At 37.3% G+C, this 13,902-nt stretch overlaps 1 protein-coding gene across 3 annotated transcripts in view; it reads left to right on the forward strand.

Annotated features, from left to right (window-relative positions):
- Nucleotides 1-8,880, forward strand: part of TNFAIP8 (TNF alpha induced protein 8) — a 56,151-nt gene extending 47,271 nt beyond the window's left edge. For 2 of the 3 annotated variants that reach the window (XM_058043752.1, XM_058043751.1), the window contains exon 2: nucleotides 7,924-8,880. In XM_058043752.1, coding sequence (XP_057899735.1) covers nucleotides 7,924-8,489 — 566 coding nt within the window. In that variant the 3' untranslated portion in view covers nucleotides 8,490-8,880. Of the gene's footprint in view, nucleotides 1-5,475; nucleotides 5,533-7,923 lie in introns of those variants that run through there. The other variant, XM_058043753.1, reaches the window with a different exon arrangement.
- Nucleotides 8,881-13,902: the final 5,022 nt, after the last annotated feature.

The following is a 13,902-nucleotide window of genomic DNA, read 5'->3' on the forward strand; positions in this document are numbered from 1 at the left end:
AGATTTTATGCAGCTGGCCTGTAGCTGTGGCAGTCTTCAGTGCCTCAGAGTGCCTCAGAAGTTGGTTTTATATATATAAAAATATATATTTTTATTTATTTATTTATATAATATATAAATTATATATATATAATACATTATTAATGATATTATATAATTTACACTGTGTATATTATATATATGTATATTAAAAATAATATACACATATATGCACATACGCACATACACATGAAGTTAGTGGTAGCAATCCAGCCTGCTTTAAACATTAAAATGAAAGACAGATACCAAGGGAGTCCCATCCTCTCTAAGAAACAGACAGTGCAGCTGCAGATTGACGGAGAAGAATAGAGAGCCAGAACTAGAAATACAGGAAAAACATTTTTAACTAGTTTCAAAGACATTGCAAGATCCCTCACAAACTTCTGTGTCATTTTAACTCTCTGAAGCCTCTGCTTTGACTTTCTTTACATGTGATTCAAATACATGCCCTTTGCATTTTGATGGCCAGGTTCTGACATTTGCCTTGTGACTGAGTTCCCTGTCCCTCTCATGCCAGATTGGCATCTTGTTCAGACCTTCCGCTTCATTGTATTTTTGCAACATGCCAAATTTCATTTTTTCCAATGCATTCCAAGTTCTTCAGGGCTGCTAGTCTCAGAGGTTTTCCTTCTGCATTCAAGCCAGGAACTCGTTTTTTGTATGTATGTAGTTCCTGTGCCTACAGCTAAGTATTTTGGGGTTCATTTCTTGTGAGAAAACATTCTTTTTGCCAGGATGGTAAGAGCAATTAGATACCACTTTTTCAGATTTCAAATTTAGGGTGCCACTTGGCTTAGGGAGCTTGGTGCTGTTGCTTTACTGCAGTTTGGTATGTATTTCTAAGGCTGGGCAAAATACAGAGTACCTGCATTGCATTTGATTGATTGGAAGGAATGACATAAGATACACTTTATTTCCTGTGAAAAGGTTTGTCAGCATTATTATTCACTGTACACGGACACTTGGTACATACAGAGGAACCTGATACAGCCCTGAAAGGACCAACAGCTGAAATATACAGGCTTTGTATTTAACAGCACTGCACCAGTTGTTACATTCCAACAAGAATAACAAATGGTGGCAGAGGACTGAAATACCAAATTAAGTTCATAACACTGCTCTGTGTGACTGTCATTTTCTTGGTTTAGTGTCCAGTGTATTCTGAAATATTCTGAGAGCAGATATCTGAAGTAAATCTGATTTTTTTTCCTTCTTTTTAAAGCTACGCTGTTAATTAAAATACATGCAGAGGTTTTGGGAAAAATGGCTTTTAGGAGGCTTTTTAAATTTTCTAAATCAGCTACAGTGTATGTATCATGTGATGCATAGGCTGGCTGTGGGAAGCACAAGCATGTAAAACCAGAATAACTTGTTGGCACTGACTGCTCCCATGGGACTGCAAAACTCTGTAACATTCTTATTGGAAATAGCATAATACCTTGCTACTCTACTCAGCCTTAACCTTCAGGTACATTTTTTGGCAATTTTTCTCACCTCTTGACCAAAAAAATATTTCATTTTCTGGGGTTTTTTAATGGTTTGGTTTTGTTTTTGTCGCTAGAATGTGGATCATCTTTTGTGGTTCATAATATTTTGGATATTTTAATACACGAATATTAGAATTAAATAGCAAAATCTAGAAGCATAAAAGAGTATCACATGCAAACATATTGGCAATGACTTACAGAGAATTTTATTGGGTGAGAAGAAGCTGTTCTATATGGTGTTCGCTGGCTTTTATTTTTCCTATGTTTCTGCAGATCAGTATGTGCCCACTTTCAGTTTGAGAAAATACTCTGTATTTTCAAAAATGCTTCATTAGCCATATTTTTTCTGAAATTGCTCGATTAACTCTTGCTCCAGAGTGACTTGCAGCCTCATAGCTGACTTCCAAATCCAGTAAGACTGCTCATGCAGTATTTGCCATGCATAAAGCTTGGCTTCAGTTGGGGTGATTTTCCTTTTGAAGATCTTCCAGTGTGAATGCCAGAACTAGTGCACATTGCTTGAATAATTAACATTCTCGTTGTATGCCCAGTTGGTAACAATTATGGCAAGACAGAATTTAGTGCCATTTACTTAACCTGTTAGGAGAACTGTAGGCAAATGTTACTCATGAAAGAATGCTTTGTATACATTGAAATTTTTAGTTAAAACTGTTTTCTAGTTAGAATCAGTATTCCTATATAAATCCCTCTTTTTATGCACAAGATGCCAAGCAAAATATTTGATCTTCCAATACGGACCTCGTGTACACGAGCTAAAAAAGCAGAGGTGCATGTGAAAGAAGCAAGTACTGTACAGGGCCCTTGTTTGAGGGGATTTTTTCGCTCCCCCTTGTGCGCTTGGCCGTTTGCTGTCCGGGTTTTCCGCTGCCTGCTGGTGCTTGCCCAGCCCGTGTGCCCTGCTGGCGTCCCTCTGGCAGTGAGCTCCGTGCCTCCCCTGGTCTCTCCTGCCCTCAGCCCCTGTGGAGCTGCAGTCCCAGCGTCTGGGGCTGAGGAGTGAGAGCTCTCAGGGTGTTTCTGGCCTTGCATGTCTGGTACAAGTCTCCGTTTTCACCGGCTTCTAAAAGGCCAATAAGGGAACAAATGCTTACAATGTGGAGACTGGCCAATAAGCTGAAGTGGCCATCTGGGAGCTGCTGTAATTTTGGAAGGAATTCTAGAAGAATTTTGGGAAGGATTGTAAGGATTTTAGCATACCTCTCACCCAGGAAACATTGAAGCACTAAGAATCAAAACACTGACTCTCCTCTTAAAATAGAAAAAAGAAAACAGCATTAAAAAACCTTTTTGAAACTGTGACTCACTCAAATGGTTATTAAGAAGAAGCTATATATATCGCTTGACAGCTAGAAAAATCAACTTACCTTGTTCATATCTGAAGACTTCATAGTCTGCACCCTACCACTCAAGTTTTTTAATCATATTGTCATGTAATAAGTACATTGTGAAAATTGTTACAGCCCTGGTAACAGGTTTATAACTGTTCTGCCTATTCTGTACCTCAGGACGTGTTTGTTCACTGGTACTTACTCTTGTAGTTTATCACCATCGGAGCTTTATCTTACTGAAGTCATGTATTTATCTGTGAATTCATATATGTATATGCTTCTGTATTTATTTTTTTTTATCTTTGTGCCCTGTGTCATTCCTGAAAACAAGGGTAGACCTGTGAAGACCCAGAAAGCAGAAGACAAAAAAAGATAAAAAATGCAGTAATTCTTTCATCCCTTCATATGTAGGCAATCTCATGATTTTGGAGGTGCATGACTCATGGTCACATACACTCAGAGAGCATAATACTAATTCCACTTGATTTCAAGTTGCCTCCCTCCAGGGAAATAGTGCTCTTTCACTTCAGGAGTCTGACTGAACATGCATGTATGGCATGTGCAGGCTTTTAGCTGTAGTTCTCACACACAGTCTGTAGAGAGGCAAACACACAAATCCACACGATTCCCGTCAGGAAGTCCACTCCCATATTTCTCAATGCAGTGTGATAATCTTTTAAATGCTGCCTGCAGCCCTCAGTCAGTGCTGTCCCTTTCCTCTCAAGTCCATGTTGATGTTTTTGTTCCCAAAAACCGTCACCATTTTTGGGTCTTAACCCGTGCAGCACGTGATGTTCTAGTCTCTAAAATGAGAACAGGGTCTCAAGGAACAGTGTTTTACAGTCATATTTTCTCTTCTTTTTGGACTGTTCTGTCGACAGAGTAAGTCTCAGAAAGCTCAGCTCTTGACCATGGAATTTATGATGGTTCACTGTAATTTTTTTGCTGGATGCTTTTTTTTTTCCTGCTCCTTCATAATGAGAAGTTTAAAAATACTCTGTGACTCAAGTATTCATTGTCTATGTACATGAGATTGCATACACTCAGCTGCAAGTGATGTTGAATCTACCTTAGACTGCTGTCTTGTGGAAGAAAAGAAGCTGGGTTTTTTCCAAATACTACCTTTTTTTTTTTTTAATTTAAATAAAGTTGAGACATAGGGTATGTGGTAATAGTGTAATAGTCATTTGCCACAGTACGGAGGGAGGTTATGCTAGTTTCCATGTGAGGGAAAAGTCAGCATTGCAGCTGTAAGTATGAGCCTTCTTGTACTTTTCTAGCAGTCTTCTGAGAGTCTATTAACCACAACTTTAAATTTTCACTGAAAGCTTACACTTCCACCACAGTTTAAGGAAAACCTCTGTATGGTAAAATACTTTGGGAAAAACACTTCCAGAATAAATATTGGACATTCTACATGTCCAATATTTAGTCATTTTAATAAACAAAATCCGTGTTATATACTATGTTAATACCATGTTAATACCCTATACTGTGGGCTTGGCTATGAAAATCAAAAAGTTTTGTAATCACTAAACTCACAGCTTTCACAGAAGGCTATCTCTAGCACCTTGTTTCCTCATTTAAATAATAATTTAGGAGATTTTGCAGATGTCTGCATTATTCCCAAGATTGATCCTGTGAATTTCAAAGTTATGGAAGCAGGATTTCCTCTGAGAGCCTTTCCTCTAGGACTACTTTCCTCTTTGGAGGTGTGGCTTTACTGCACATAATCATGCTTATTTAAGTAGTTTGTGCAGAAAATGACATCCCGTTGATTTCAATGGCGTATTTTTACATGATAACCTTTTAAAAGGTAAAGTACAAAACTGCAGAGGAAAGAAATTGGAGCTATAAAGAGCAGAGTCATGAGGTAAGCCAAACTGTGAGATGCTTAAAATTAGTGGTATTACTTGCGGGTCACCAGAGAAATGACACTATTTCAGTTTAAAGTGCAAGGATGTAACCTGTCAACACAAAAGGTGTGGTCAGTCATCCAGGCCAGCTACTGTAATCACTTTCAAAAGGTGTGTACACACGACTGTATCCCTGAGGAGTTGTACAAAGGTGCATTTTCAGGTGCTGGTATCTGAGGTTGCGGTCAGAAGTTGCAAAGGGGGTGCCTGGCAGCCCTTTGCCTTGGGAGCGCTGCCCTCCCCAGCAGAACCTGTGAGTCAGGCGCCTCTGATACACGGATGAGCATCTCCACTTGCAGATACCAGGTTAATGTTTTACAAACCTCTTTTGGAGGTTTTTAAAGTCAAGTCACAGGAGCTTTCTCCTCCCTCCCTGTCTGTGACTTGTTCCAGTTGTCAGGAACAGCCCTCAGTGTTGCTCTGCTCGCTCGGCGCTGCAATTTCCTTTCAGCTCTCTCTTGGAGGAAGTGAAACCACTGAGATGTATTTTTGCTTTCTGAGGTGCCAGAGCAAAATGAAGCACTGCAGGCAGGAGAGAAAGGTAGCTGAGAAGAGCTGCCCTTACAGCGAGGAGGAAAACCCCATAATCTCTCTGTGATAGCTTCTGACAATGTTTCAAAGCACACGATAAAGTGTGCGCTGCATTTACCAGAATAAATACGCCACAGGCCAGTCTTCACCTTGGGTGTTTTGCTTCTCTTTCTGCTGTCCGCAGTAAAAACTGCAATTACATTAGATGAACAAGTAAGTAATAGCTTTGCTGTTATTTAAGCAAGTGTGTGTGTTCATTCTGAAGAAGCTCTACTCTTACTGCTTAAACTCAGTTTTATTCAAGCCGTGAAATAAATTTTAAGTCTTTGTCATTGGTAAGGAGGAAAAAAATCTGATTATAGACTACAAAGAGTTAGCAAGTTCCTTTTTTGGATTGGCTGAAATACTGAAGTATGAAATTTACATATTTAGCAATTAAATTAGAACCCATGTAACAGCACAGGGAAAATGAAACTAACTTCTAGTGTATTTATAGCAAAGAAGATGGAAAGTAAGCCATGCTGAATAGCCCCAAAACTTGGACAGATATTAGGAAAATACCTTAAGAGTTTGGCAGCTTTCAGAATGGAGCAGTTCCTGTTTTGGTTAGCAAGGGTAACTACATGTTGAGTTGTACTTTGTAAAATGTAAAATTATGTAATATAAGAGGGTTTTTTTTTAAAAAAAGTAAAATATTTAGCATACTGCCAAACAGTAACTGCTGTTAATAGGAACATCCATATCTGTGTGGAAGTGTTGGAAAGAAGACATCATAAGCATTAATAATAAGACTTTAATTAATAAAAGTTATGAAATTACAATTGATATTCCTGTTTTGGAAGAGAAAGAAAGTTTTCATTCATCCGTAGATCTTTGTAAAGCATTGGCTGTTGAGTTCTAGAATTTGACCACCCTTTGGAAAACATGGATTAATTCCACTTTAATAGTAACTGTTGCAGTTTTAGCTTTAAAAGCACAGAAAGAAAATCAAATGTTTTCAGTTCAAAATGACTGCTCAGCATCTTTAATGTCTTCCTGTATCTTTGTGGTTGAGAAGTGTGTCTGTCTTGTGATCTTGAGTGCTTTGCCCAAGAGAGATAACAAGGGCTTCTTTGGTTTTTGAGTGTCCTCTTGCAGTAAAGATTTTAAAAAATGTACTCAGACTCTTCATACATCAAAACAAAATACTGATATGCACTAAAAGTTGTAATGAACAAACCTGTCTGAAGGTTTATGGGATGATAAAAAGTGAGCTTGTTATTAAGTTTCTCAAAGATACTCTTGAATTAAAAATACAGATTTGTGTTTCATGTCCTGAAGGACAAGTTTCTTCTATTTGCTGGAACCCCTGAGGCACCCTGTGTCTGAACACACCCAGCTGCCCACATACCAGCAGTTAAGAGGAAACCTTTTCCAAATTCAGGGACTTACTGTCTGACATCTGCAGAGTTGATGTTTCCATTAAAAGAAAAAAAAAAAAGAAGAAAATATTTCCAGTCCCTGTGTTTGCTAAGCAAACCTTTCATATGTACAGTAAATGTAAACAGATGTAGTCTTCCTTCCCCCTGTCTGAGACTCCAGGAGAGCTGCAGCACAAAGGCAGCCATTTCCCAGACAATTCTACCTGAAAATACCAGCTCACCTGTGTCTTAATGGAGAGAGTGCTGCCCAGGGAGGGTCAAAAAATTGTTGCTGACAACAGAACAAGTGATAACATTTCACAAGTCAAGTTTCTGAAGCATTGCTTGGGGTCTTCTAACAAGAACTCTTTGTTCTTTTCAACAAAAGTACAAACCAGTCATTGGGTGTAATCAAACATAATTTTAGAAGTGGAAATGTGATCTAGGATCTACTTCATTGGTCACAAAAAGATGCATTTAAAAGGTTATACTCACAATTGTTATGAAAATCCCTAGAAAGTAAATGTCTTGCTTTTACTGCATAAAATATAGGACATAGAAATGGTAATCTTTACTTGCTTTTCTTCTGAAAACCAGTGTCTTCAGATTCCATCCCGAGAATCTCAGTGTTGTTTGCTGACCCATGGTATTTAGTCTGTCTTTTGTATTTCTGCATGGATATCTATAGATACATATAAAGTAGATATCTTTAAAAAAATTGATGTGTTGTGTCAGCATTCACTGATCATGTGAAACACTAAGCCGGAAAAGGCTTTATAATCGTTGCTTCACTGAATTATTATCTTTATTTGAGTAGCAGTGGTTATCTGTCATGACATTGAAATAATCCTGGTTTCAGATTTCATTACGAATGTGAAAATCAGATTAGATTTGTGACTCATCTGATCAAATCGGGCAGTTTTAGTGCCTCAATTTGAAATCACTCCATATATAGAGAGAGCTTCTACACCATTTCTGAGCAACTTCAGTTGGTATTTTCTCAAAAGTAAAACTGTCTGAAAGACCTTGAACCTAAAGAGAAGAGAGTTCTAGGGATTTAAATATGGGGGTTTTTTCTGCAACTACGTTGCGTATTTTTGTAGCACTTAGTAAGACTATTGTGAATGTATAAATATTCCTCAACTTGCTGTCCAGAGACTGTCTGTTTCAAAGTACTGACTGCACACTTTTTTTCTTCTTCTAGTGGCCACAGATGTCTTCAACTCCAAAAGTCTGGCCATTCAGGCCCAGAAGAAGATCCTTGGAAAAATGGTGTCCAAATCAATAGCAACTACTTTGATTGATGATACAAGCAGTGATGTTTTAGATGAGCTTTACAGAGTAACAAAGGAATATACACAAAATAAAAAAGAAGCAGAGAAGATAATCAAAAACCTCATTAAAATAGTCCTCAAATTGGCAATTCTCTACAGGAACAACCAATTTAATCAAGATGAAATAGCCCTGATGGAGAAATTCAAGAAGAAGGTTCATCAGCTGGCTAAGACCGTGGTCAGTTTCCATCAGGTGGATTATACCTTTGACAGGAACTTTTTGTCCAAACTGTTGAATGAATGTAGAGAGCTGCTCCATGAAATCATTCAGCGTCACCTCACTGCGAAGTCACACGGACGCGTCAACAATGTGTTTGATCACTTCTCTGATTGTGAATTTTTGGCTGCCTTGTACAATCCCTTTGGACCTTATAAAATCCATCTGCAGAAACTTTGTGATGGGGTCAACAAAATGCTAGATGAGGGGAACATATAGGTACTTGTATTATAGGTGACTGCTTATCAGTTACTTGTAGATGGAACACTGTTGATTTATGAAGGAATAAGGGAGCATGCAAAGAGGTTTTTTTACATTATGACAAATCTTTCCTAAATATCTCTATTAATTGATTTCTTACTTTGCGCTATCTGTTGCTATTCAGAGTGCATCTGGAAGAAAAACTGCACATGACTTTTTTACTGTGCTTTGCCTATGGAAACAGCTCGATAAAGACAATCAAACAGAATGGTTCAAGTAGAGTAAGAGTCTTGCAAGATAGATATACAAACCAAAACAATACGCTGTCAGACAATCCGCATCTTTCATAGATTTTCAGAATTAATTCTTAACTATCAGAATCCAGTAATGCTGGTAACAGACTATCATGGTGATGGTACACTCTGTAATTTCTTTCATTTACTTGTAAAATAGACATATTTGATTCAGTTATAGTCTTTTATGCTCTCTGCACAGATAACAGCTTCCTAGTGTTGCCATTATGAAGCACTGAGTTTTATATAAAATCAGTGATGCTGTCACATAGAGTCTTAACAGCAGGCTTGTGCATCTCCAGCTCAGAGGTGAAAACTTCCTGACTGCCAGGCAGGATCTCCCAAGGAAGAGATCCTTATAGACCTGCACAGGTGCTTGCTTCCTTTGACCACATGGGGATTATTTGAGGAATAAGCTACAGGAAAATAGCCGAACGGGGGAAGAGAGTTCCCAAGAAACTGCTTGTGGTACAGAATTTTAACTCTGCCTATGATAAGATAAAACACAGTGACTTCTCTGTGCAATTCCTTAAGATTTTTAGAATTCTGCTAGTAGAATCATAGAATCAATCATTTGGGTTGGAAGGGTCACAATTCTTTTTGAAAAGATGTGAGTCAGTATATCTGATATACTAGTCTGATGTGTGTGATGATGTGAATTCACCAAAGTTGATAAATAAATTGCAAGCCAATTTGCTTTGTGTACAATGAAAGTAGAAGCAGAAATTAATGTTATCATTGTGTTATATACTATTTAACTAATGGAAAAATGGAACTTTAAATCATTTGTTTCTTCTTTTCTTACTTCTCACCTTTTATCCTTCTTTTTCTTCCTCATCTTCTCTCTGCCTTGACATTGGGGATAAAAAATGTGACTTTCTAGACACTGTAATGTACTTAAAAGCATGAAGTTAATACATTTCAAACAGCCAAAGACTTTTTGTTAGGAAGCATATAAAGATTTTGCTGTTTATTTAATTGCCAGTGTTTTTGCTGTTTGCTGTGTCCTTTTGTTTTAATGAGTAAACCAAAGAATATTTGCACTCCAAACTTCTCTTGTCTTTTTTTTTTCCCTTATCATATTTTAAATACTAAATTGTGCCAGCAACAAGAGCATTGCAACAATTTCAGCACTACTTGTGATGTTAAGAGGGAAATTTAAGTTTTATTCCTGTTAGGTTGGTCATTAGGCTCTCAATATTCCTGGAAAGCTGCCAGAGAAATGTGTTCAAAATGTGAATCCATTCAATGGAAGCCACTGGTGTTCAGCAGAGAGAGAAGATTGATGTTCTACCTGTCTGGAAACAGCTGGGAACTGATGAAAGGACAGTACACCGGGATTTGCCAAGAACTAACTGATTAGGTTGACATCTGAAGGAGATTCATGTAAGATCTCTTCCCATGCTTTGCCTAAACAGTAAATATGCTGTCTTCTGTCCATCAGAAGTCATGTGTAGGGATGCAACATCATGGAGAAAAATCGCACAAATTGTAAAGAGTTTAGTTTCTGGTGTATTTATTTTATCTTCCTGCCTAGAAATACTAATTCTTCCTCCTGGGGTGAGAATAAAAAGGAACTTGACTTCTAGAAATTAAATCAGTTTTATCTACAAATCCTGTTTTTAAACTCTGTCCTGATTCTCCCAAAATAGCCTAATTTATAACAAATGGTAACAGTCACTGAAAGGAGGAGACAGTACCTTGTTTAGAACCAGGTGTAGTAGATGTGCATGCTGTGTAAAACACAGAAGATTAACTTTGGCTATGAACTAGAATATTTTGATGCTGAAATTTGAATTTTCTCTGGGAAAAAAAAAACCCTGCTTAAATAATCTTTGCACATTGATAATTAACACCTACTTATATGTATATGAGCCATGTACATTTTCAGTACCCAGGACCTTCCTACTGAGCTGCACTGTCTGGCCATTTACTTGTTAGAAAAAGTGAAAATTGCCCATGGAGATTTGATTATAAGCATGAAAACTTGACAGCTAAGAGAACATATATTTCGCTCACATTTGAGTTACATTTTTCTGAGATGCTGTGACATTGGTTCTTGTCTGGCATTCATTTTGAATTACAAAAAAGTGAGTTCCATAGTGATGAAAGAAATCAATTGTGTTTGGTTTTCAAACACCTACCATGTTCTTCTGACATAGCACTCAAGCACATATACTTTTGCAGTTAAATTTTTTTTCCTGCAGCATACATAAATAGTAGCTTTAATTATGAAAATTCAGAAAGAAACTGACAGCATTTTTGCCTGTAGTACACTTGTATGAAGGCACTGACCCTCTAGCAGAATCTTGACATAGTCAAGATTTTAAAAAAGGTTACAGTCTCACTGTTTAATTATGGGTAGCATAATCCCATAATTTAGTATTGCAAAACTGATAATGCTGTGTTTTAATAGGGTAATAATTATTAATACATTAAAATCCAGTCACCATTTTACAACGGGCATTTAAATCTCAGTACTTCAGGTGATGAGTATTTTAATGTCTTTTCAACAGTTAGTTAATATGTAAAGCCGAAAGCCATCAAAATACATGTTGAAGTTCTGTAACTTAAAACTAATTTTATAGCTTTTTAGAGGCATTGAAAAAGTGCTAAGTCAGACCTTGGATACATTTTACAAGATGTAAACAAACACGATCTCATCCATATAACGAAAACAAAATATAGGGAGGTTATCTGGGCAATTCTGTGTGGGCTTTTGGCTTTTGGCCACTCCTTAATTATGTTTGTGTGCACAGACAAACAAAAAGACACAATTGGATAAATTACAAGCCTTATTCTCGGCCTTGAGTTCTCTTGAGATCTCTTGTATCTCCATTTAGGAGGTACAGAGATCGTAAGGAATCTGGAAGCTTTCAGCAACTGATGTGGAGTGATTTGTGGTTTTGTTTTTTTTTTTTTTTCCCAAATCATGTCTCTTCCAAAAAAAGATTCAACCCCACCCATAAATTCTTGTAAAACAATAGTGAGGAGATGGCCAATTGCTTTCTCATATCTCTCCCTAGTGAGATTACATTTTCCTGAGAAAACTGGGAACTGATTGTGATGTCAGTTAGCTTCAGTAACTTTCTAGTTGTAATGGCTATAATATGACTATTTAAAGGTAAACTGGAATTCTGCATGTGGCTCTTCAAGGGACCAGAGGGGGTGCTCATTTTCAGGGGCTGGCAGAGAGGGATCTGGCCCCCCTCATTGTAGAGGGGACAGCGTTAAGAGTGGGATGGTAAGCTGTACCTTGCATGGGCTCGGATGGTCTCTCTGCAGTGAGTGTTGGCTGTGTGTGATCGCCCACCACAGCTTTCCTTTGCCTTCTGCTGCCATTCCGAGCAGCTGACGCTTCAAAGACAAGTCAACTCCTTTCCTACTGCTTTTACCCCAGGATTACATTACATGGTAATCTAAGGGGAAGAGTTGATAGGCTACATTACCTGCTTTACTTAATGAAAAATCACAAACAAACATCACTTTCCTGATTTGTTGGGCTTTTTAATGGTGGGGGGAGGGTTGCATTGGCAATGTAGTTAGATCTCTGAAAGAATAATCTACATCTTGATTTAGCTGTTAGTAATGTTTTGGCTATAATCTATACCCTCATCAGTGTGATTTTCAGTACATGTACTTCTAAGCCCTGTTCTTTTCTCCAGAAGTGCTTTTGAACATATTACTTCATATACATGAGATGAAGACTCCTGTTTGCATAACCATTTGCAGAAAAACTTCGTTACAACCGCTTTTTATGGAGATCTGGGCAGGTCAGCCAACATTCATGGTTAAGTGGCAAACATCTGTGCTTTGGATAAAACAACTGTCAAAAGAGATTATAATTGCCCAGGAAAGTTCTGTAATATGCATTTCACATAAATGAAACATCTTTTGGGAGGGGAAAGTTTCCTATTTTATCTTAAAATCAAATTGCTGTGCAAAGCTGTGACTATTACTCCGAAAGTTTAGACTTAGTAATGTAGTTATTTCCAGTTTGTGAAAAAAAAAGACACCAAAACCCAACAGAACAAGAACACTCGCATTTGAAAGAAGTTTTGAAATAATTATCCATTTTATTATTTTAATCTTTTCATGCTGAATTTTGCATACTGCAAAATTGACATATTGCTGCTTTGTAATTCATATACAGTATTAAATATTATAGGTTAATGTGATTTCTTTTTATGTCTATAAAAACAAAGGAATAGTATCTCCATACACACTATGTCATAAAGCTTTCTTTCACAATTACAATAGTGCTCAGTCTGTGTAACAAATCAAATTTTCTTAATGTTTAAACTACAACTATTTAGAGTTCTGTTTTCCGATTTTAATGTTGAGATTTATGGGCAAGACACTCCTGAATCAATATCCACTTTTTCTTGTGAGGTTGGGAAATGCAAGTGCTGATATACATCTTATAACCATCTGTAAATTTCTACTTGCTAGCACAACACCAGTTTCTGGAGAAACATCCCTTACGGCATTTCTTTCTATTAGGGAGCAAATTGAAAAGAGGCGTCTTATAACTTTGGGATGTACCATAATTACACAGTATCAAACAAAGAAGCAGGCTTTAATGATTAAGAATAATGTAATTAAGAAGGTACTTTGCTTGCCCAGCTTTCCCAAGCAATCAAAACTTATTTGCTATTTGTTGTTTTCCCCTGTGGGAAAGTCTTAGTATGGTAGGTGGAAAACAAAGGCAGAGCTTCCTACAGTTACTGTGATTTAGATTTAAATTATTTTTACATGTAAGGCCTTCCACTGTCTACTCTAAAAATCTTAACACTGAAGCTTTTCCTTGGCTTTATGACAAATTAATTCCTATTTCAGTTTGCATTATATATTTGAGTTTAAAATATATTTGAGTTTGTGCTTTCATTGTGGACATAAATATGAGCAGAAGCAAAACAGCAGCTGGCCTTGTGCCTCATATCATGCTTTATAGATACCTTGGGGTTTTTTCATCACATGTTTTGGTTTCTTAGTGGATATAATTCTGAAGGTTTTCATCAATTCAGGTCATTCTAAGAGAAAAATTGTTTGCTTTTCACACAGTTGTTCTCCAGTTTCTGCTGGCACCTCGCAGCAATCTAATGCTCCTCATTTGCAAGACATTTGTGGGACATTTT

The sequence above is a fragment of the Melospiza georgiana genome, chromosome Z (assembly GCF_028018845.1).
Source record: "Melospiza georgiana isolate bMelGeo1 chromosome Z, bMelGeo1.pri, whole genome shotgun sequence".
Lineage (NCBI taxonomy): Eukaryota > Metazoa > Chordata > Aves > Passeriformes > Passerellidae > Melospiza > Melospiza georgiana.